This window comes from Fulvia fulva, chromosome 10 (assembly GCF_020509005.1).
Source record: "Fulvia fulva chromosome 10, complete sequence".
Taxonomy (NCBI): domain Eukaryota; kingdom Fungi; phylum Ascomycota; class Dothideomycetes; order Mycosphaerellales; family Mycosphaerellaceae; genus Fulvia; species Fulvia fulva.
Genome location: NC_063021.1, coordinates 3,789,608 through 3,813,926, shown reverse-complemented (window position 1 = coordinate 3,813,926; position 24,319 = coordinate 3,789,608). Strand labels below are relative to the sequence as shown.

The window sequence follows — 24,319 nt, the reverse complement described above, 5'->3', positions numbered from 1 at the left end:
GGCCGTCGATATCTCTAAGCTCACTACCCTTAGATGGCGCAAAGAGCTCCCCACGTCTACTGCGATCGGGTTTCTGTTCAGATTGAGGCGCTGGACTTCATCGACTAGACTCAAAGCGATAGCGAAGTCACACTGGGGACCGGACTCTTGGTCGAAAATCAAGTCGCACCATCCAGCCAGCCGGGCGAAAAGCATATGCTGGGTGATGTGGATCCAGTTCTACCTCGCCTTGTTATTTTCTACGGAGTTCGCGAAGCCCTACCGGCTAGCCAAGCTCTCACTCCTGACGCCCTTGGCCTCACTACTATGTCATGTATATAAGCATATCCAGGTTTGCAAGAAGCATCAATCCCAATGAGCTCAGCCGACATGAGCTGCATGGGCAAGTCTTCGTCTGCTCACCTGGCCTAGGGTTGGAGGTTGTGGACCGTGCAACGAATAGTATATGACGAGCAAAATGCTGAGTTGAAATCCGACAGAGTCAGAGTCTTTCTTGCATTACTAAGGTACTATACGACCGAACGATAGAAACCGTCCACATCCATCTCCCCTCACCCTCAACCTCATCGCCCCATCTAGTAGCCCTTGTTTGACTTGCCGTACGATGGTGGCTGGTACGAAGGCTTGTTCTTGCAAGTGTTGTACTCCGCCTCCTTCTCATGGCACTTCTGCTCATACTCGTGCCACTCGTGCTCGTACTTGTCGCACTTCTGCTCGTACTCGTGCCACTCGTTCTCATACTTGCTGCAGTCCTTCTGGTAGCTGTCGCAGGTCTTCTTGTAGCCCTCGCACTCGTTGTACTTGGCGTCGCACTCTTGCTTCTTCCTCTGCCACTTCTTCTTGAGGCCCTCGTCCTTGTAGGACCTGTTGTAGGCGTCCTCGTACTGGGAGGGTGTTAGTGGGTATACAAAGAAGGAGGTTTGGGAGGGTGACTTACGGTCTTCTCGTCCTTCTTGCACTCGTCGTAGTAGGACTTCTTCTTGTTGTAGTCTGATGAGGCGTGTTAGTACTAAGCTCTGATTGACGGCAAGAGGGCAATGTTGTGTGAAAGGGGAGAAAGTCGCCACCCAAAGAATGATCTTGCGAGAACATTCTTGGCGGTGTAGATCGGGTCGTGACAGGGTGAAAATGGTTGGAGGTATGCGGAACTCACCCTTGTAACAGATCTCATACTTGTCGTTCTTCTTGCACTTGTAGTAGTCATCCTTCTTCTTGTTCTCGTCTGTGATGCGATTAGCAGTCGCCACTAATAAGAGCAAAGTACAAAACTCAACCTACAGTAGACGCACTGGTCGTACTCCTTCTTCTGCTTGTCCTCGTACTTCTCGCACTGCTTCCAGGCATCCTTCTCGTTGTAGCACTTGTCGTTCTTGTAGCCAGTCCTGGCAACGAGGCCCTCAGCTGGAGATGGGGCAGCCATGGCACCCATGGCCAGGATGGAGGCGGCGGCAACCATGGAGAACTTCATGGTGATGAGCGACTGAGGTATTGAACGAATGTGGTTGAAGTTGTGTTGTTGATGAGAGTGCTTGTGGAGTGAGAGATGATTTCTGTACAGGCTGATGCTGCCGCTTTATATGCCACTTTGCCTGAGCGCCTTTGCCAGTGCCATCTTCGATGTTGCCTCCTGGCGGATGGCATTCTTCGCACAGACGACCGTTGGAACTCTGCTGCATGGCATCGGTACCAGAAGAGTCAGGTACCCGCCTCGCGAGAGCACATCGCGCTGAGCAGTATAGCTTTGTCCAGTAGCAAGATCCCGGATCATAGCCGCTGCCTGCAAGATGTCGTGGCTTGCGTCGAGGATAGTTTGGGTCCAGATCAAGGTACATACAGTACGGACTGTTCGGTCCATCCGAAGCTATATTGTCCTGCTTGGCATTGTCATACAGGCGAGTCGGGACGACACCGACAACTTAGAGTCCCGTGTTATATAGCAAAGACGTGGAGATTATGCGTGAGACGGGAGGAAAGCGCCTGCGGAAGGCTGATCTACAACTCGCGTTCGCACGTGGAAGTAGACTTAGCGTCTGCGCTGCTGTGTCAAGTTGCCGCAACGGGCGGTCTATGCTCGAAAGGGTGACTGGAAAAGCCTTCCGTAAGCCTAAAATACTCAATCGAGGTAGCCTGGCCTTACGAAACGGAGGTTTCAGCTCGCCTCGTTTGCCCTTCGGGCTTCTGTCACACAGCCAGGAGAACGTCCCCGAGGCAGAATCTCTTCGACAAGTCTCCGTAGGCAAGCATTCATGAGCACTCATCACGAGTGGATCGAATGCTTGCAATATTCAAGCCGCAGAGGATAGCTCCAAGTGTGAAACGTAAGGAGGCTCGCGGAAGCTGAAGGACCTATGCCATGAGGCCGCTTCATGCAGCCAGCTCGCAGAAATATCAGGTACGGCTGCAGCAGTGCAGAGACCACAAAGCGAGTGTGAGTGGTCGAGGCAATCGCGAGTTGGAGCCGTGATGATCCACCGATCTACGTGCCTAGTGTGTGCATCCCAGGAATCCGGATAGAAGGCTCCGATACGCTACTATGGACCTGGCCGCTGGGCACAGGGTCACGCGTCCACGAGGGTATGCGATGGATGATGTCCATAGACTGTGGCAACACACTGCGCAAAATTTGCCTCGGAAGCATGATCGGTCGCGAGTCGGGGTCTCCTCAGCCATGGCTTGCAAATATCGAAGTACTCGCAACGATATTGGCTTCGGCCTTGTGCAAACTCGTGGTGACCCAACAAGTCCATCACAGCGTGGCGCTGCGCCGTGATTTGTCGCCAAGCCGCCTTGATCAGCCACCAGAAAGAGTCAGAAGCAAGTTACCAGGGCGAGTGTTCCATATCCCGAGGACTCGAGGATGTATTGGGTGCCCCTATGCGAGAGCAGCGACGCAGAAGAATCTTGCAGACTATTCGTGGATGGACTAGGCCCGTACAGCCCAAAGTCCAATAACATACTGACTTGTTGCAGTCAGCGCCAAGAACGCCATCACTTGGCAGGCGGCCGGATCTCTTTTTTATGCACGCAGAAGCGGCAGATCATGACATCGCATCGATGCTATACTCGTTTGTGCTCCATGTACTCGATTTAGATCCTGTCAATGCACAACTTGACTCAGAGCGAGGATTGAATTGCAGTCCCGGCCGGTTTTGCTAGCTGTGTCCCTCATTCTAGGTCCTTGGCAAACCTGGTAGGAGCGCAAAGTGTGTAGCCGCTAAGGTTCCTTGTGGCAGACCTGGATCTTCCACATGGCGTCTCAGCTCAAATATAGGGCGTTTCATTCATCTCCAGATCTGCCTGCAGCGTTGCAATTCCGCACCATAGCAACCACTCTTTCACATTCATAAATCGTTGTTGTTACATGTACACATCGTAGAATTGCTTTGAAGCACGCCATTTGGCGTGCGGCCATCGCTATCGGCTTGAAGAGACTTCAGCCTTGTGCGGCGACTCTGATACGTCCACAGAAGGCAAGCTCCGTATGGACGAGCGATAGGTATCGTAAACCATATGCTTCCAGTCGCCAGCAATGCTGATGTCCTAGGGTCCGAAATGGGCTCAGAAGGCGCGGCAGCGTCAATTCTCAAAGCTGCAGCTACGTATAGCTTCTTGCGCTAGATCAAGTAATGCGCGAAAATCCTATCCCTTATGCCACCGACCGGTGTCTGCGCTGTTGCTAGTGGGCTTGACGAATGCCATCCAGCCTCCTATCATTTTCCATGTCCCGCATAATTTGCGCATAGACTCTTGGTGAGCACACTACTGGGAAGTTCGCCTTCGTCATGCTCAGCAGCCTTTCCGCTTGAGCTGTATGTCCTTGGTGCTTCAAGATGTAGCAAGCTCTGAGCAAGTCTGATCCGAGACTATTCCTCCGCGGGGCCCTACTTGACAAGATTTTTGACGATTGCAGTCCACCTTCTTCAAGCCATTGCAGTAGGGCCCAAGCTTTTGGTTCACTCGGGCGAAACAGCTCCAACCGCGCCTCCTTCTGGCGAGTAGGTCCCTTCCTGTCATGAGCTAAATGAGTCTGATCAACGAAATAATCGAAGAGCTCACTGCTATGCACCGGACAGGCTTTACAATAGATCATCCGGTTAATGGTCGTCCATAAGCCCTGGAGAGGTACGAGTCTGCCGCTACGATCACGGGGCAGCGTTTCTATGGCTCTCTTGAAACACAAGATGGACGGATCTGGTGAGCCATTCTCCGTGCACAACCAGTGCGCCTTCGATAGCCCAGCAAGAAGTCGAAGGGACCAATCCATATTTGCACCGTACCGCCTGCCATCGAGCATTGTAATCTCGGCGTGTATCCATTCCCAAACGTAGTCCTCGCTGTCTTCAGCTAACAAGAACCAGCAAAGCGTATCGGCGAAGTGCGCCTCGAGCACTGTGTTTGAGCCCGTTTCTTCCTTCTTCTTCCGCAGCCACAGCAGCGTTTTACCTCCCAGCTGTAAACTCTTGCACTCTGCTCTGCGGTCGGTGAGAGTCGCCCCGAGGAGCTCTTCTTTCGCTTTCTCGAGCAGAGTCGACAACTCATCCGCTCCCGTGCTGTTCGACTGGCAAAGACTTTGCAGCTGATTTGCTAGCAATTCTAATGACTGTTGACTATAGGTCCGAGTACGACCACCGGCCTGCTTGACATTCGCGATGCATCGAATCTGGTCCAGCTGTAGGGGGGGACATCGTATGCGTGCTGTGGGATCATGCTGATGGGGAACTGGAGCGGTCCAGGACGACCTGAGCCATCGCGACGAGTTCGCGCGGGATAGCGCTGTGGTCACGCATCGTCGTCTGCATTGTACAAGCATGAGTGAAGGACAAGGCCGAGGTAGAAGTAATGTCGATGAAGAGGTAGGGTGAAGTCGATCACTGCCGGAGACAATTCCGCACCATTGCAATCGCTCTTCTCACATTTACGAATCACTTGACTTGTTACACAACAATCACAACTCGTCATGCTCCACAATCTATTGCTCAAGATCATCGAGTACATTCTGGTAGGTTCGCTATGGCTGATATTGGCCCACATAACACAACGTGACCGTATATCGCATTCAGCACAATCGCCTATGCTGCTCACTCATTCTTCTCAATATCCTTCCTTTGCTTCCTCTTGCGCATCTCAGTAGCGCTTGGGATGAATTGGCTAAGGTCGCCCACGGGAAGGTTGAGTGGGAAGTCGACCGTGGTAAGCATAAGAGCCAGGAGCAGATACCACCCAATGATCATCACGACAAACCCGGTCGATCCACCAGCCTGTTGACACTCATTAGCACAAAGTATGAAGTATGAGACCTGCCCATAAGGATAACTCACCAGTTGCAGATTTCTGGCCATGCTCGTCAATCCACTCTCAGCGACCAACCAATAGCTGGCCGAAATGAGGATGAAGGTTATGGCAAGGAAGAAGAAGGCCGCCGTGAAGAGGATGTTGACGCGGAGAGCGCAGATGGTGCAGTAGAAGGTGAAGATGGCCATCATCAGGTTCCAGAAGGCTGTGAGGGGTCAGATGAATAGCTCCTTGAGTTAGGACAAGCTCGTCACCTACCGATACCAGACAAGAAGCCTGGAGCTGCTTTGCCTGTCTCCAGATTCGAGGGGTCCGTCGCGTATGCTCCATACGCGTTGAACGATGGCACAAGAGTGGCACCGAAGCTCAAGAAGTAGCCGCCAAAGACACCGAAGAAGACAGCCGGGAATGTGTTACCGATGATCCACTCCATGATGCAGGCAAGAATTGCGAGCATACCGCCAGAGAAGAAATACGTTCCAACAGTGGCAGCTCCATTGCCGGTGAATCCTCTGAAGCCAAGGATCGAGAAGATGATTGGGCAGTATCCGATCAGGAAGCCTCCCAGACCAATTGGCGTTGGATTACCGACTGTGGTGCGGAGGCTGCCAGTGACCTGGTTCTGTGGTGCAAGGTACATCCGCTCGAACATTTCAGGCGTGATCATGAAGCTGCCCTGGGTGCGGACCTGCTCGAGGGTAGGCATGCCTGCGCGACCATTGCCATTGACTTCATGGCCGGCGAAGTCGTTCGCTTTGTCGTCGTGGTTCATTCTGGACATCCTGGGGGCGTTTTTCCAGTGGCGTGGCGTACTGGTGGTTTCGAAGGAAAGCTGCGATGGAAAACGACCAACGGAGCGAGCTTGGAGCAGACCTACCTTCTGCATATATCCTTCGGGCCAACAGCTATTCCCCAATGCTGGCGGCATATTGCTGTCGATCATAGCCCACTGGAGTACAACGACCACGCGATCCAACTTCGGCTGTGAACCTGAACAGTTGTTCGTGCGGAGTCGTCCTATGAAGGGCCAAGCTAATTGGTCTCCGCGGCGACTATTGGACAACATTCACCTGTCGACTACCCAAATGGGAATGAAGAGGATGCGTGAAGTTGCCGGGAGTAGCGCGGCAATGGAGCTTCTCCACAGTGCGGACGCTCTGCAAGAGTGCCATTGATAGAGCTCTTTTGCAGACTGTTGTTTCATATGTCGGTGAAAGGCATGCTCGACAGATGCGACCTGCGGTGAAGCATCTCACGGCCATTGAACATGAATGCTGCTGTTACAATGTTTGGAGAACTCTCGTAGCCTTGTTGGACCTTCGATCTCGAGATGCGATCTGCAGATCAAATTCCTGATGCATAAAATGCCGGATCAACAGGCACAGGGCCACAGGCGACTCGTCGACTCCATGAAAGCCAACCGCGCCGCATTCATTAGTGTTCGAATCCTCGTGGACCATGAAAGTCGCGAGACAGCTCTAGATTTGTCGAACCGACTGAGTATGCTGAGATCTGTCGTCGAGAGCATCTAAGTCGGAATGTTGGAGTGCTGCCGCATGTTCAAGAGGCAGAGACCAACTTATTATTGTCAACTGCGAAGGCTTGATGATCTTTACTCAGTCTGGATCTCACGACCAAAACGGCTCTCTCGGCATTTGCGGGACATAGCGAACACAACACAGAAAGTCTGACTGACGGTGCGGGTGCGTCCCGAAACGGCAGCAGATGTCGCCCAAAGCGGACGCAGATGACCCTGCACAAAATGCACAAACCCGTCTAAACTTGCCCGGCGCTTCAAGCATAAGCCCGTGCGGCGCGTCGCCTCGGTGCCACCTGGCGCGTCCCAGATACACTATATTTGGCACCCCCAGGCGGAGTTGATCTTCAGCCTGGCGGCCCGAACACCCAGTAGCCAACTGCGCAGGCCCGAAGCATATATTAGAGGCCTTCCACATCCCATAGAACACCATCCATCCTCGCTCCAACAGCCTCGCCGATCCTGGAGCGCCCCGCCATGCCGTCACTACGTGCCTCCCGATCGAAAAGGGACTATACCGCCTTCAAGAGTCGCATGTAGTAACATGGTCGTCACGAGAGGCCTAACGCAGAGTCGACGGTGTCGGCCCTCAAGAACATTAGCATATGGTGGCAGAGGTACGCGGATCCGATTCACGGGTTGTCGTCCTAGCAACGCTCATAATCAGCAGTTACTGTGTCGAGCAAGGGCATGACGACAGCGATGACGCTCTTCGCGACGCAGACACACCCGAATTTAAGACCTTCTTTCAATGGCTAGTAGACAATGCGAAGAGGGAACCTCAGCAAACTGTCACCCTTAAGCAGTACTTTCGAGTGCTCAAAATGCGGTACAAGGACTTGACCGGAAATGACCTTGGTAGAGAACAAGTGATCGACGTGAACAATGTAAGTCATTGCGTTCGACTAGCTGCTTCAGAGTCGTACTGAAGCTCAACTCGAGTTCATTGATCATTATCTCCAAGGCAAAGGGAAGACCGCACCGCGATCTAAACCAGTCCCGTCCGGAGAAGACTTTGTCAAGATGGTTCATTTCCATTATGCAAAAGACACCGCCCGATATGAGAACGAGCGACAACGAGTTCAGCAGGCCTTTTTGATGATTATACATGCCAGTAGCGGGCTCCGCCCCAGCTCCACGACGCGCACTCGTGCAATACGACTGGCCAGTGATAAAGAGCATCGGTCGTCCAACTGCAATGCGGAAAATGACAGCGGCGAGGATGACGGCGAAGACTCAAGCATGGACGACGCCGTCTCTAAGCTACGCTATCGAGATCTGCAGTTGTCCGCCATACGTACCAAGAGTGGGATCCGATACCTGGTCCAGCCAAGATTTCGTCACTTTAAAGGGGAGACGCGAAGGGCACAACGGTCGGTTCTATCGTCGCATTATAATCACAGGATAAACTGACCGATGATGTAGCAAAATCTTTCAGTGGCCCGATCAAGATGACGTCTTGACTTGCCCTGTATCGCACCTGGTCGCTCTTGCGCTCGATGACAACGCATTCGCTGCAGGCATCAACTCTGCGTCAGATTTTTTTAAGATCGGAATACCAGATTGTGACGACATGTTACCATTCCCGTGGCGCCGCGAAATCCTCGACGTTCCGGTCATGCGACAGACACCCGACTGGAAGGCGCTGGAGCTAAGCAATGGCGCGACTTTGAAAAGACTCTCAAGCCTCGGGAAAAACATCTGTGGCTACAAACAATCCTTGACCTGGTACTGTCTACGTCGTATGGTATTGAATGCGGTCGACGGCATAGGCTCTGAGGAAGCACGTAATCAGATTTCTGGCCACTTGGACAGCCGTACATACCGAGCACACTACCTGGACCAACACATCCACATTGACGTGATCGCTGCAGTCAAGGGACGTAAGGGTGAGGACGAGATCATACGCCAGGCAAATAGCATGGGGATGTTGGCAGACCCAAGATCCAATCGCCCGCTGTCAGCAAAGGATCTTGAATCAATTGACAGTCTCCCAGAGGTGGTTGAAGCAAGCATGGCCTTCCAGACTGCTGCCTCTGCCGTCAAGGATGAATACGAGTTCATCGAGAGCGCTCCTAAAGACGACCCGTTGTACCGGACTTACGATCAGGCTCGGAAGACTCACCGGGCTCTGAAACAGCGACTCCAACATCGATTGCAAGCAGATCATCGACAGGCTTACTTTGAGGCTAAAAGCCTCGCAGTGATAGAAGCGCAGCTTCATGACGATGTCCAACGGCCGGTTCTAGATATCGAGGAAGAGCACCACCATATTCCCGAGCGAGCATACCTGGCAAGCTTGACAAAAAGTACAGAGGATATTCGGGAACAGCCAGTCAGCCAGCGAGCGGCCGCTGTCAACGCTTTGGCTCGCCTCTGCACGTTGGTGGAAGCGAAGCCTACGAAGTCTCGCTCGACGTCACCAGGAAAAGACGGAATCAAGGCCAGTCTTAAGGAATTCGAGGTTGAGGAGACTCCCATTGAGTGCCACAAGCTTCAGTGTCTATTCTGCATCGGAGATGAAAGACTCTCATTCAAGGATCAAACACGACGCTTCTGCCGGGAACAGAAGCTGTGGGATCACACGAGGAACCACCTCGCACCCCTGGCGCATTTGAGCGAGGTGCGATGCCCACACCCCCACTGCCGCTCAGGATCCGTGAAGTTGCAAGGCATACAGCACCTCAAGAACCACGCACATGCTGTGCATGGCATCAGGTTGCAGAAGGGTTGATGACGACGTCCAAGCGTTTACTAGTACCTCCCCACTTCTGCAAGCGAAAGATCCCCTCTGGCTTGCACTGAACTTCGGGCATAGTCTACACCTTGCGTACGGTGCCATGTGGACGGCAAAAAGAAGGTGGGACAGCGGTTAGAAACGTCGAAGATTTTCTGCAGCTCTGCCATCCGATATGTCATCCCAGGCATGTGCGCTAAGGAAAAGGTCGACTGGCTTTAGAACTCCATTTGTACAGTATAGGTTCTTGTATTACACCGCTGTGACAGCCCATTTAAGAAGGTGGTAGGGTTCGTACCCTATCATATCGACAATGACACGTCATATCAGTGGCCTCAAATCTTAGTGCTAATGTTCTTGTACAGGTGAATGATTGCTCCATGGAAGGCTAACTTATGTGTGTCGTGTTGACACTCGAGTTCTCCTTGCACACCATCTGCGCATGGCAAGTCGTGGTAAGAATAAAGAAACGTGTTTGCTTGTGGTGTGTACAAATAGCGATAACACCGTATCCAGGGACCGGCGACCTTTGAAGAATCGCCCAAGCGTACCAATTTACTTCAGAAATGGACAATGAATCAACGATACACATCCATTCCGGTGCCGCTGCGGGCCCCGAAACGGCCGTACAAAGTGACCTTAGCCCGTAGACGCAGATACTGGACGCTATGGATAATGAGGCCTAACATACATTCTATTCACAAGTAGGACTCGCAGTCATACAGCCATCGATAAATCAACAACCACAGACGATCATAGCGAGAAAATCCGGGCCAGGTTTGGAGCCAACACGACGAGGACGAGATCGATGACAGCGTTCATCTGCCGTCGCTACTAGAGTTTGATATTGATGGGGTAGAGTGCCGGGCATTCCCGATCTCGGAGACTCGCTTCCTTCCTAAGGCTACAGTACGTGTTCATCATCTGCCTGCTGTGATGAAGTGACTTGTCCTTAAGAAGAGCTGTCGATGGGCGTAGCTGTCGATTGTTCGTCAATGAGAGCAGTTGTCGATGAGTAGAGCCGGTCTTAAGCTTTGAATGTTACGTTCGAACCATCACCAACCACCTCAAGTAAAAAGATGTGCGTCCGCTTTGACAAGGACGTGGAGTTTTCGAACCCAAGCACTTGAAGCAGGACGTCCGTGAGGCGACGTTTCGTAGGCTTTCCAGGCATGTAATCGATGCTCCGTGGTCTGGCCGGCGTCAAGTCGCATTTGCAGCTCTCCTCCGTGCAGAAGAGAGAATGCAAGATCAGCGAACGGTCAAATTCCTTCTGATAGGTAGCGAGCGCACGTTCGTAACAGCTATATAGCCCTGCCTCGAATGCTTCACCTTTGCAGGTGACCCAATCAATTATTGCTGGGTGGAAATTGTGGCGCAAGATCTGTGAGCACTCAGATCTAGTATGACGAAGCACCATCTCTGGTGGCAACGTCACGTACATTAACATATCCAAGCCGATAGCTTCAAAACACGAGACGTGGAAGAAGCGGCGGTTCGGCTTGTCCAACTGAGACCAGTGTGCCTCGTCCATATGTCTTGCCTGTAGATTAAGGCGGTATGGGGAGCAAATTCTTTCGTGGCTTTGACAGGCCGACTCTTTCACCAGACACTTAAGTGCACGACACTTGGAGGTTCTGACACCGTTATGCTCGAGTACTAGTTCGTGCGATCCAGAGTCCAGCTCGTCCATGATGTCTTGTCGCTCATCAGGTAGTGGTATGCAGACCTGATTCTCTCGAGAGATATAAAAGGCCCTTAGGCGATCGGCTTCGTCTTTGTGTGGCGTCATCTTGGAAACTGCTGGAGACTTCTCAACCTTTCCGCTGGTATTATTGCTCCTGTGCTCAATGAGACCCGGTCTTTTTGAACGTCTCTTCGTAACTCGTGAGGTGCTCATGGTTGAGCCACTGGACGACGAAGTAAAGCAGATGAAGAGGAAGAGTAAGTTACAGCGTCGAAGGACCGGCGCTTGTGATCAGCCAATCAGAATCGGTAGCTGCGCAAGGTCAGAGCGAACGAGCACGCTGCAGGCTACTGGACACTGAAAATGTGACGGAATCAAGCCCACGACTCACTTTGCAGAGCAGTAGGGGTGTTTGCAAATCCCCAGTAGGACATATCGACTACTCATAGACTCGCAGTATATCGCTCTACAACTTCGGTCACACAAAGTACTCGTCAAGAGGCCCTTGTCGTGCTCGAGGCAGTTCTTGGTCAATAGCGGTTCTCTTACTTTTGATGTCCAGTAGCCTGGCAGGCACTCAACGCTACTAGATCCTGTCCCGAGTACTCGTGTTGCTTACAATGATCTAATAGTCACGCCCTTGGCCCGTTGGCCGGCTTAGCGCAAATCACGTGTTCAACACAAACCTCTTCACGCGTTGTGTCTATTGTTCTTTTGGCTATTGTATCATCCCCATGACGTCCGATTACTTTGATATTGAGGACAGGATTGCTGAAGCCATCGAATATCACCATGGGCTACCTCACGGTGCACCTCTCACCCAGGTTTGCCGGCTATTCGACGTCCCTTATCCACGCCTCTACGCGCGCATTAACGGACGCGTATCCAAATCAGAACGAGCATCAACCAAGCGGAAGTTGAACGATAAGCAAGAGGAGGTGCTGATACAGTATCTGCGTCGATTGGACGCGTGCGGCATGTCTCCACGGCTGTGGATGGTTACACTCGCTGCAAATTCAATTCTCAAATCGAGCCACGACCCGAATACACCACCACCTACAGTCGGCTCGCACTGAGCGGAGAGATAGATAGACAGACATCCTACATGTTTTAAGCGTAGGCAAAAGCCTCAGGAACTTTCAAGAGCAGTAACAGAAGAGCTGGGTGATTTGACGGCCTGCTGTGGGAAGTAACACGCTATCTGCGAAGAGCACGGCATACAACCCTCTAATATACGGAGCATGGATCAGTCTGGCTTCAGAGTGGGGATAGCTAAGGCCAAATGCGTCCTTACTGAGTGTCCGACTCGTGAGTGCCGGTTGCCAAACAGTACTAACAGAGAGAGCCTTCCAATAATAGAGGCTATCTCAGTAGGTAGTAAGAAGATCCCTCCAATACTAGTGTTGACTGGCAAGCGTCATATGGGCTCCTAGTACAAATATCTGCACGATGATACTATCGTAGGTGTATTAGAATCAGGCTACACCAACGATCAGCTAGCCCTATGCTAGGTTGAGCACTTCAACGTGTTCTCAAGGCGTAGTAGAACAGGCTCTCGAAAGTTACTAATCATGGACAAACACGGCTCTCACTGCACGAAGGACTTCATCGAATACCACGACGACAATCTTATTATTCCATTCGGGCTTCCTGCACATACCACGGCCGTGCTATAGCCTCTGGATGTAGTCGTGTTCCCACCCTATAAGCACTATCACGGGGAAGTCGTGGACCAGGCTACTCGCTTCGGTATTGAGGATTATGACGGTCTCGCTTTTTGGCAGACTTCGAGACATTCAGAGCGAAGGCACTTGAAGCAATCTACTATCCTACTAGCTTTCAAAAAGACTCATTGCTTGCAACACGAGTTAGTTACTAGGGGAACTTTGTAACGGGCACGTGGTCTGAGCACGCCGCAGGGGTTTATAATGGCCAGGACGATAACCGATCCACGTGGTATTTGTCGTCGAATCAGAAAAAGAAGTCTAACGTGTTTCCCTATGTCGCGGGACGTATAAAACGAGGTCTTTCCTTAAGGATTCAGTTTTGGTTTATTTGTCGTTGCTACTGGGCCTTACTAATATGCTGCTATTAGTTCTTAACATTTATGAGTTTCTTAAGACAAATTGCGTCCTTCGTGAGTCTATAAATCGATTCGTTGTCGGCGTCAATATTACTCGGACCTTTGGTCGCGGTTCACTCGCCTTTGCGACGCCTTACTGACTTCTTAACCGACGAGGACATCAATTCGTGTCCAAAGAGGCTGCACGCCAATTTTGGAGTGATTCTAAGACGAGCAGATGTTGTTATTGTTGAAAAGGATGCGAGATGGTAACGTCTCTCCCTGTACAACAGGACGCACTGTGTTCCGGGACATCAAGCCACCGTGGCTTGCATGTCTAGCGATGATGCAAGTCGAGCCACAGACGTGTGGCTGAGTCCGTTGATGTAGCGATTGGTCCCCGACCTCTAGGGGCACCCTCATCGGATCACCTCAAGCGCCAAGTCTGGATCTTATTCGATTCTGCCTTCTCTCGCGAACTACTTGTCCAACGACGTGACAATTCGATAGCTGTCTGCGCGATCCCTAGCACTATAGATTGCGCCTCGAAAAGTACCTACCCTATGTTTCTTTAGCAAGGAGCGACGTGCGAGCGGGCCGTAGGCCTGTGTCGTTACTCCCCAGAGTACTTAAAATTGTGACCTCGCCTAACGGTATTTGCTTAGGGATTAACTAAGATTCGACTAATTGCGCCGGAAGCAAGACTCAGCCTTGGCGCTTGAGGTGATCCGATGAGGGTGCCCCTAGATGTCGGGCGATTGGTCAGTGTGCAGCTCCCAGCGGATGACGACATCGCATGACTCCACGGGTCTTGAATAAGCTCGCCTCAAATTCTTCGCCATCAACTTCTTACTGCTAGGCAAATATGTCCAGCCCATATACCGTATCGACAGGCGAACGGACTTTTCCCGACCTTCTCTTCCGCTGCTGCTCGAATCAAAGTGCAGGACGCCTGCTATGTGGTCAACTTTCTTCAGAACCTGTGGGCAATACAGATCCAAACACGGATCTGGCAGCCGAGTTCTTAGCCCACATTGATCTTCCTAACACGCAGCCTACTAGGCTGATTTCCACAACTACAAGCCTCCTGAGAGTCCTTCACTTAGCATTTCAGAAACTCAATGCCGGAGAGACTGGTATCGAAATAATTTTCATCTCGCCAGAAGGCTCGACAGAAGGCTCGCCATTGCACGGCCCAGTTCTAGCGAGCAATGCTGGGATGCACCATACTGAGGCTGTTCACTATCAATCCGAATACCTCTGGCCTTGGAGAATCCCCGAAGCGTGTGTTCTGACTCGCGTGGACCTGGATGTCTTGGAGAGCAGAGGATTCACATTGCAAGCTCTACTTGGCCCGTTACAGTCCCCACCCTCCAATCTTTCCGAGTTCTCGATGGCGTTGAAAGGAAGATGGGCGGTGACGGGGATAGTTGAGCGATCCATTGCCTTCGCCGCAGCTGCATGTCGATTTGGATACTATGCTCCAGTACCGTGTATCTTCTGGGGTTTACTTGAGAACAGCATCAAGAAAGGCGTGAAGTGGGGACACTATCGTGAGGACATTGAAGAGATCCTGGAGGATGCGATGTGTTCTCTAGCCGAAGACGTTTGCGACCGATCTCTGGCTTTCGAGACAGATCTTGCCGACCTAAGCTGGGAATGTGCTGAGCTTCACCATAACCATGCCGAGAAGTTAGATCAGCTAATTTATCCACTGTTACAAGACGAACCCGCTCTAGACAGTCAGCTCCGAGAGGAAAATAACGCATATCAGCACAGTAGGGAGCATTTACAGAGATGCATACGAGATATCTACGTGGAGATCGGATTACAAAGCACTCTAGAGAACCGCTAGATTGACGGAGAGTCTTGTCAAGACTTGATGAGCTGCGAAGTATATCGCAATGCTTTGCGTTCCTGGCAGCTTTGCCAAAGCCGACGGTCTCCAGGTCCCGAAGAGATGTCTCAAGTTCATCCAGATTGCCCCGATCAAACTTAATCGTCAAGTCCTCGATGTTCCTAGCCATCATGGAGTCCAAACGAAATATTGGAGCAGAGTGGATCAAGGTATATGTTGAAGCAAGAGTGCGGGGAACGTGAAGTAACCTTGACTTAGTACTCAAAAGTAACGCCAGCTGCAAACCCAGCCACACTCGGGTGTTTCGCCAAACCCGAGCAGCCACTGTGGCTCATCCGTCCCGCGACGCAGTGCGTCCCTCGACAGAGGGAGGACGTTATTATGTCTGTCTACATATATCACCACCTCGCCTATATCGCCACTTTACTGGCATCGCTACTTCACTGGCATCGCTACTTCACTGGCATCGCTACTTCACTGGCATCGCTACTTCACTGGCATCGCTATTTCACTGGTATCGCTACTTTACTAGCATCGCCACCTCGCTAGTATCGCTACTTCGCTAGTATCGGTACCTCACTAGTATCGCCACTCTATAGGCATCGCCACTGTACTGGCATCGCTACTTTACTAGTATCGCTACTTTACTAGTATCGCTACTTTACTAGCATCGCTACTTCACTTAATATAGTAGTTAGCTACTCGAGTAACGCAAAATCGTTTCAACCGTAATAAGAGTGTCGACTCTTCTACTATAGCGGTTATAGAGCTAGAGGACTAAGGATCACGTTTGCTATTACTTTTACGCTACTACTAGTTAAATGTTCTTTAGTAGCCGGGTAAGTAAGAATAGAAATACGAGCGTAACGGCTGACGGCTACGTCGACTAGGCGGCGACAGAATTAGTATTGACTAACTTGATAAGGAGAATACGACCTACGTTATAACCCGGCTAGAAGATGTTTAAAACGAAATATAAGGAACTCGGGTAGATATGTTTATACTCGTGCTATTAACTAGACCGCACTTTATATAAGATCAGATTGTATATAGTCTTTTTCAAATCTAAAGTTCCTTAGTAGGCCTTAGACGTATTACTTAAGACCTTTTATACCCTGTTTGAACCTTCTTTACGATAGTACTTGGTTAGTAGTTGTCACGGGCAGCCCGCGACCCCTCACTGTAGCTGCGTCGGCCCGGCTGAACCGCGGACCTTCTGCATCGGGTTAGCGCGGCTTGGCTTTACTTTATAACTTCGCCGCGCCTCGCGCTCCTCTTTCGTAGCTTCGTAGAACAACAACTATCTCATTCGGACCCTATGGTACGCGCGCCCTTACAGTTTGTTCTACCTTACTACCCAGATCGCGGATCTAGGTAAGGGACGCGTAACAACAGGAACAGACAGAACCGCAGAACTCGAGAACGCGCAGAGCCGCATCAGAACACAGAACACGGTAAGGCGCACAGCGCGCAGATGCCTAGAGAACGCAACGCGGCGACACCATCAGCAGGTGGTCGCGCGCTCGTAGACAGTCAGGATACAGGCACCGTCACGCCTCCCCCGAACCCAGACAACATGACTTCACAAACAGCGAACGGCGGCATGCGACCGCCACCTAAGCCTAAGGGCAAAAGCAAGCAGCGCACATCTCTTTTCCCCGACCTCTCCTCTTTTCCTCAGAGTCAGACACAGGACGACAACCGGCGGGTCACAGTAGACACCGGTGTCGCGCTACAACAAGAGATTGATAAAGCTTACCAGAAGGCCTTCGAGCGGGAAGAAGGTGGTGAGATTGACTTTACAGAACTGTTCGAGTTCAAGCTCGAAGAGAACCCAGGCGGCGACCCAGACGAGGTGTATCTATCACTCGACGAGGCAGAACACATTCTCGCATCCGAATACCAGAATGTCACCCCAGACAACCTCACGACCCTTGCATCCCAACACCCGAAGACCACCCACGACTTCGTGCTACAAGCAGTCAACACGGCAATTACTAAGGGCAGACAACTCGATGTAATGGAGCGAGCCAACGACCTCCAGAACACCCAGTACACCACGCTGTACACCGAATACGACCGCATCTACAAGATGCTGCGAAGTGAAGAGCTTGTCACACAGAAAATGGCAGCAGATCTCAAGAGCAAGAAGGATTGCGACCCAGCTAAGTTGCAAGAGCTGGGGAAGAAATACAAGGAAGCCAACAACCTGTGCAAGCAGTTCAGCGAGATCTGCGAGAAGGAGAAGAAGAAGGCACAAGATGCTGAGGCGAAGAACCAGGCCCTACAACAAGAAGTCGATGACCTGAAGGCTCGGCTTGAGGCAGGAGACACCACACAGAACGGAGGTAGGGGCCGCTCAGGCCGCCGACCCTCTCGTTCCCGCCCACGCGAGACCTCACTCGAGCAGCTATTGCGTAGGTATCGCGAAGCTGCTGGTGGAGGGGGCGGTGGCGGTGGTGGTGATAACGATAACGATGGAGACGACGATGACCGTGGCGACAATGGCCGAGGACGTGACAACGACCGTCCGCGACCAGGACCCAACAACAGTCGTGACTCGAGAATGCGCAACACCCGCACCCAGACACCACTGGTTGACCTTCCAGAACGTCTCTTCACCATTGACCGCACCCTCACTCGCGGCATGGAGATCGGCAAGGGTGTGCCCGACCCTAAGCACTTCAAGAACGATGACGACCCCAATTTCGACAGCTGGTACAGCAGTGTTCTCCTAAAGCTGACTGTAGCAACCTTCCGCACTGAGGCAGATGGTCTGCGCTTCGTGTATGGGTGGACACAAGGTGATCCTCAGCGAAGCATCAAGCCGAGGATCCCTGTGCCTGGACAGCAGTCCTTCAACGAGTTCAAGACTGGAGAAGAGTTATTAGACTGGATGACACGCCAATATGGCACACGCAATGAGGGAACCAAGGCTATGGTTGACATTGCTACCTGCAAGCAAGAACAAGGCGAAACCTTTGTAGCCTTCCATGCCCGCTACTCGAAGTTGCGCGCCTGGATGTCATGGACCGATGAGACCGAGCTCATGCTGTTCCGTAACCGACTGAACCGCAAGTACTTCATCAAGACCTTCGGCGACCGCGAAGTCGACCGCCGCCTAGACAGCATGCAAGACGTTATCGAGGAGTGCACCGCACTGGACGAGAGTTTCTACGAGACAGATCGACTATACCCGCAGAAGGAGCGCCCCCGGGGCAATGGCAACTCGAACAGCAATGGCGGCCAGAACAACCAGAACAACGGCAACGCAGTTGCTAGTGCCGCTGCCGGTGTAGCAGGTGCCTTGGTACAGCGCCCACTACAGTACGCTGGTACCAAGAAGAAGGAGGATCTGCCGACACATCTACAGAACCTGCCTACGCTCAACCGTGAGCAGCGCGAAGACCTTAAGAAGCAGGGTAAGTGCTACCGCTGCCGTACAGGTTCTCACGTGTCGACCAACCCTGAATGCCCAATGTATGGGTACGATGGCGACTATCGCCCACCGCGTCCACGCAATACCACGCCGAATCCGAACGCGAACCTCAGTTCCCTAGCCGCCGATCCGCGGCAGGGAAATGGCACGACCGCTGCCTAAGCGTGGTAGACAGCGGTCACCCGAACTTCCTAGGACAGAAAGAGCATGAGATTGAGAGACACGGAACGCAAGAGACGGTAACAGACTATAGTGAGGAGCTTAAGATATCGGCATGCGCACTGGATAAGCAACAGCCAGCTGTGTACCCTCACATAGTGTTATCCGTAATGATACAACAGAGAAAGGCTCGAGGCCTTGTAGATTCTGCTTCCACCTCTCTCTTTCTTGACTGGAAATTCACACGCAAATACACAATACCCCTGATCCCTTTGACGCAAAGCCGACGACTAACACTGGGAGATGGAACGGCCACTGCGCGGCAGATTACACACGCGGCCCCTGTAGACGTAGTCATAGGCGATCATCACGAGCAAATGTTATGCTACGTCACCGACCTCGAATACGACATCGTCTTTGGCCTGCCGTGGCTTACAGCGCACAACCCAAACATCTTCTGGGAGACAGGCGAGGTGGCATTCAGGTCGGATTACTGCTTTGGTCACTGTCTACAGAATAAGACACCGACAACAGTGCAATCCCTGAACCACCGCGAGAAGAAGAAGCAGGCACCAGTACGGTACGGACCAGAGCCCTTCACTGGAGATGTAGCGAGCTTCACAGCAGGAGGAGCAGAGCTGAATGCCTCATCATATGACCTGGAAGACATAGACGATGAAGAAGTGGACTGCCAGGGCGTTTCTCAACGCGCGTGGGGGATGTACGCGCACCGGCCTGGGGCTGAGTGCTTCTACATCATGCCCACTAGGCGTGAGAGCGACGGCGGAGAGCTTAAGCTGAGTGCAATGGCTGCTGATGATCTGGACCAATTCTTGAACAAGCAGTTCAATCACAACCCGAAGGAGAAGTTGCCGCCAATGTACCACGATATTGCGGACGCTTTCTCAGCTAAGGATCATGAAGGACTCCCACCTCACCGACTAGGCGTAGATCATGAGATTCACATTAAGCCTGATGGTCCACAAGAGCCACCATACCGCAAGCCCTACGGCCTAGCTGAGAAGGAGAACGAGGCAGTTAAAAAATGGCTAGACGAGCAAACATCTGAAGGGAAGGTGCGGAAAGCAGGGCAAAAGACGAACCAGTCTCCTGCACCAGTGCTAGTGGTACGTAAGCCTGGAGGTGGGCTGCGTGTTTGTATCGACTACAGAGGATTGAATGCGATCACTATCAAGAACCGGTATCCGATTCCCTTGATACAAGAGACGCTCAACCGCATGCACGGCAAGAAGTACTTCACAAAGCTGGACATTGTAGCAGCCTTCAACAAGTTACGGATAGCTGAAGGGCACGAGTGGTTGACAGCGTTTGCGACACGATACGGCATCTACGAGTGTCTAGTGTTGCCATTCGGCTTGTGCAACGGACCAGCATCGTTCCAATCATACATCAACAAGGTCTTGCAAGAACACCTAGACGACTTTGTGTCGGCCTACCTGGATGACGTACTTATCTTCAGTGACACCTTGGAGGAGCACATTGAACACGTGCGGAAGGTTCTCACCAAGCTACGCGATGCAGGACTTACAGTGGACATCGACAAAAGCGAATTCCACCAACAGAAGGTGAAGTATCTTGGGCTAATCATAACCCCTGACGGCATCGAGATGGACCCCGAGAAACTCGAATGTATTCAGACATGGGAAGCTCCTGAGAACCTGAAGGATGTCCAGGCCTTCCTTGGATTTGCCAACTTCTACAGGCGATTCATCGAAGCATTTTCGCGCATAGCTGCTCCTCTCACAAACCTGACCAAGTCGGACGGACCAAGCAATCACAAGAACAGAAGGATTCAATGGTCACTAGATTGCCAACGAGCCTTTGACAATTTGAAAGCTGCGTTCAGCAAAGCCGGCATGCTCGCACATTACGTGCCAGGCAGGGAAACAGTAATAGAGACAGATTCTTCAGATTTTGTGAACGCCGGCGTGCTTTCGCAGTATGACGAGAATGGTGTGCTACATCCTGTGGCCTTCTACTCGAAGAAGTTGAGTCCACAGGAGTGCAATTATGAAATCTATGATAAGGAACTGTTAGCCATCATCAAGGCTTTTGAGGAATGGAGACCCGAGCTCGCCTGCGAGGCAGATGATGAGGACTCACAGCCAGTCAAGATTTACACCGACCACAAGAACCTGGAATACTTCATGACGACAAAGCAGCTAAATCGGCGACAAGCGCGTTGGGCTGAGTTCTTGTCACAGTTCAACTTCAAGATAATATACCGTCCAGGACTTCAAGGTACAAAGCCAGACAGCCTGACGAGACGCAGCCAGGACCTTCCGCAGGGGGTGGACGACCCTCGGAACCAGCATCAGCATCAGACATTGCTGCCTCCTAAGCGATTCCTTAAGATCGCCTCACTACAGGCAACAGTAGAAGATGCGCCGGAAGAAGAGGAACCAGTACCGCTAAACCCTGAAGCTGAAGAGTTTATGCCTACAGAACGAGATGCGCCTACTGAACAACCGGCGACGCGTGAAAGTCAGCGGGAAGCCGAACTCGAGTATCGAATGTCGACGGCGTACGTAACCGATAACGAGCTCAAGACCGCGATTAAGGACCTGCAGAAAGACCGCACTCCTACACTGCTACAGAGAGCGAAGATTCACCCAGCACACTGCAAAGTGGATGGCGACCTGCTATATGTTCGAAACCAATACGACGGCTGGAGCTTATGGGTACCAAATGACCAAGCTTTACAGACCAGGATAATCAAGATAAACCATGACGCTCCAGCAGCAGGCCATCCAGGACGAGCTCGCACTTATGAACTCGTAGCACGTGAATTCTACTGGCCTGGATTAGCGAGATCCGTGCGCAGATACACCGCGAATTGCCGCACCTGCCGTACAACAAAATCTCTGCACTCCCAGCCACTAGGATTACTACAGCCACTTCCTGTTCCAGATCGGCCTTGGAAACACATTGCAGTCGACTTCGTTGTCGGACTCCCAGACAGCACTCTTGACGGCATGGTCTACAACAACATTATGACCGTCACTGACAGGCTCACTAAGGAAGTCGAGCTGATCCCTATTGGCGCAATGACAGCACAGAATACGGCAAGGCTTTTCCTCAAACATGTGTTCTGTCGGCGCGGGTTTCCTGACACCATTACATCAGACCGTGGCAAGCAGTGGGTTGCTACCTTCTGGAAGAAACTCTGCAAGATGCTCCGCACAAATCGCAAGCTGAGTTCTTCGTATCACCCAGAAACTGATGGACAGTCAGAACGCACTAACCAGGCGATGGAACAGTATCTCCGCATGTTCACCAACGAGGCACAGGATGACTGGGCAGAATGGCTGTGCCTTGCTCAGTTCGCGATCAACAATCACCTGTCTGAGACTACTGGTGTGTCGCCGTTCTACGCCACCTTAGGATACAACCCTGAGTTCATAGAGCGAGTTGACCTGAACGCTGGAAAGGAGGGAGGACTGACCACTCTCCAGCGACTGGACGCGCGATCAGCAGAAACCTTTGTGCGTCGAATTTGCGAGCTTCACAAACACCTTCAAGAGAATATGCGAATGTCACAAGCTCTCCAAGCAGAGGCAGCAAACCGCCACCGAAGCATTCCTCCAGACTACAAGGTGGGTGATTGGGTGTATCTTAGCACCAAGAACATCCGCACGACTCGACCATCTAAGAAGCTGGACAGGAGATATGCCGGCCCTTACCAGATCACGGAAGTTATGCCGGCCAGACTCTCTTATCGACTGAAACTATCAGACGCTCTAGTAGGACTTGATAACTGCTTCCACACCTCACTACTACAACGAGCCGACCACCCCGATTTCCCACCACTTGAAGGGCAGCATCTGGCGCCGCCACCACCGATAACTATCGAACCTGACACCACCGAGGCTGATGCAGCAGCCGATGTAGTGGCAGCACCTACGCACATGTACGAGGTGGAAAAGATCCTTGACATGTACACCCGTAAGCGGGCAGGCAAGGTGAAGAAGGGGCACAAGCGCAAAGTAGATACATGGTACAAGGTGAAATGGGCTGGATATCAGAACGAAGAGGATGGTGAGACCTGGCAACCTGCAGAGGACATGCTTGAACACGCAGCCGCCGCTGTTGCAGACTTTCACCATAACCGGCCGGAGTTGTCTACGCCTGTAGGCTTCGCAGCTCCATCTGACTGGTCCCTACCAGCCACTGAGATACTCGGGCTCAACTCGATCAGGGTCATTCCGAAAGACACCGTCACGAATGAGTCGCCTCGAGCCTTGCCTCTAATAGAATCTGCTCCGCACATATTCGATACTCGAGTGGAGCCTACAGAGCCTGCAATGATACCCAACTTTGGTCATAAGGATCATACGCGAGTGCGAGCCGAAGACAGACTTAGATCTGGGGCAAGCCAGCTAACTAGGCAACATGTTTCTCGAAGGAAGCCGGTCGAGGATAGTCTTGATAGAGCGAATGCGATGTTATCGGATGACGACAGGGCACTAGAGGATGATTCGGCGTTCGCGCGATTATGGAGCTCGACAGGCAAGTGGCCTCACAAGGTGAATAACGCTCAGAGGACTGAGGCGTGTTTTGGGAGGGGGGGTACTGTCACGGGCAGCCCGCGACCCCTCACTGTAGCTGCGTCGGCCCGGCTGAACCGCGGACCTTCTGCATCGGGTTAGCGCGGCTTGGCTTTACTTTATAACTTCGCCGCGCCTCGCGCTCCTCTTTCGTAGCTTCGTAGAACAACAACTATCTCATTCGGACCCTATGGTACGCGCGCCCTTACAGTAGTAACGGTATTAGGTGCTTTAATAACGTGAATTTTCTTCTTAAAGACACTGTTTTGTCGTTACTCGTCTCGACCTATCTAGGAGTAGATTGTTTCCTATAACGATCTAGCAAGTTCCTTGTTCGTATAACTAGAGGTATAAGATCTAGGTCGCCTACCCGCTTCGTAATTTCATACTATATTGTAGTACTATTAGAAAGTTCTCGTCGGTACGCGGTATATATCTACCTTTAAAATCTTCCTAAGAGTTCCCTCGGAGTAGAGACGCTAAGCTGTTCGATACATCTCTATCGAACGACTTCCTAGATATAGGAGATTATAGAAGGTCTTCGCTAATCCTTTATAGTCGAGCGTGAAATCGGTTCGCTATTAAAGAATGCCGTACCCGACATTTACTACGGACTTTTAGTAATAATCGTACTCGTTACTTATATTACCGACCTAGTTTGACTTGGCCTTGAAGATTAAGTAGGACGTTAGACGGTTAAATAGCTCTATAGATAATCTTCTCCTACTTATATAGGTACTTTAGTACTAAAACAATCTGTAGGTAGTTAGACACATTTGCGACGTAAACGTCATTTCTTTCACCTATTTTAGAATAGAACTAGCTTAAGAGCGTTCCTCCTACTATTCGACAATCCAAATGTTTATATTAATACTTAGCGTATCTTATAGTGAGATGTCTATGTCTTTATATACTAGAGATAAGATTAAGCCGTTCTAGAATATAGTATATAGCACCGCGATATTCTCGTATACTAGTCT

The 24,319-nt window shown here is 51.5% G+C and overlaps 4 protein-coding genes across 4 annotated transcripts; 2 read left to right on the top strand and 2 right to left on the bottom strand.

Annotated features, from left to right (window-relative positions):
- Window positions 1-575: 575 nt before the first annotated feature.
- CLAFUR5_12432 (uncharacterized protein) lies at window positions 576-1,468 on the bottom strand (the record flags this gene model as incomplete). Its single annotated transcript, XM_047911580.1, has 4 exons — window positions 576-884; window positions 938-990; window positions 1,154-1,222; window positions 1,279-1,468. 4 exons carry the CDS (start codon window positions 1,466-1,468, stop codon window positions 576-578), a joined length of 621 nt encoding a protein of 206 aa, XP_047766934.1.
- Window positions 1,469-5,078: 3,610 nt separating this feature from the next.
- CLAFUR5_12431 (uncharacterized protein) lies at window positions 5,079-6,358 on the bottom strand (the record flags this gene model as incomplete). Its single annotated transcript, XM_047911579.1, has 2 exons — window positions 5,079-5,497; window positions 5,551-6,358. The coding sequence occupies 2 exons, from the start codon at window positions 6,356-6,358 to the stop codon at window positions 5,079-5,081; spliced, it is 1,227 nt and encodes a 408-aa protein (XP_047767533.1).
- Window positions 6,359-7,653: 1,295 nt separating this feature from the next.
- On the top strand, window positions 7,654-9,563 carry CLAFUR5_12430 (uncharacterized protein; the record flags this gene model as incomplete). Its single annotated transcript, XM_047911578.1, has 3 exons — window positions 7,654-7,716; window positions 7,748-8,202; window positions 8,255-9,563. The coding sequence occupies 3 exons, from the start codon at window positions 7,654-7,656 to the stop codon at window positions 9,561-9,563; spliced, it is 1,827 nt and encodes a 608-aa protein (XP_047767532.1).
- A 4,617-nt stretch (window positions 9,564-14,180) lies between these two features.
- CLAFUR5_12429 (uncharacterized protein) lies at window positions 14,181-15,170 on the top strand (the record flags this gene model as incomplete). Its single annotated transcript, XM_047911577.1, has 1 exon — window positions 14,181-15,170. The coding sequence occupies one exon, from the start codon at window positions 14,181-14,183 to the stop codon at window positions 15,168-15,170; it is 990 nt and encodes a 329-aa protein (XP_047767430.1).
- Window positions 15,171-24,319: the final 9,149 nt, after the last annotated feature.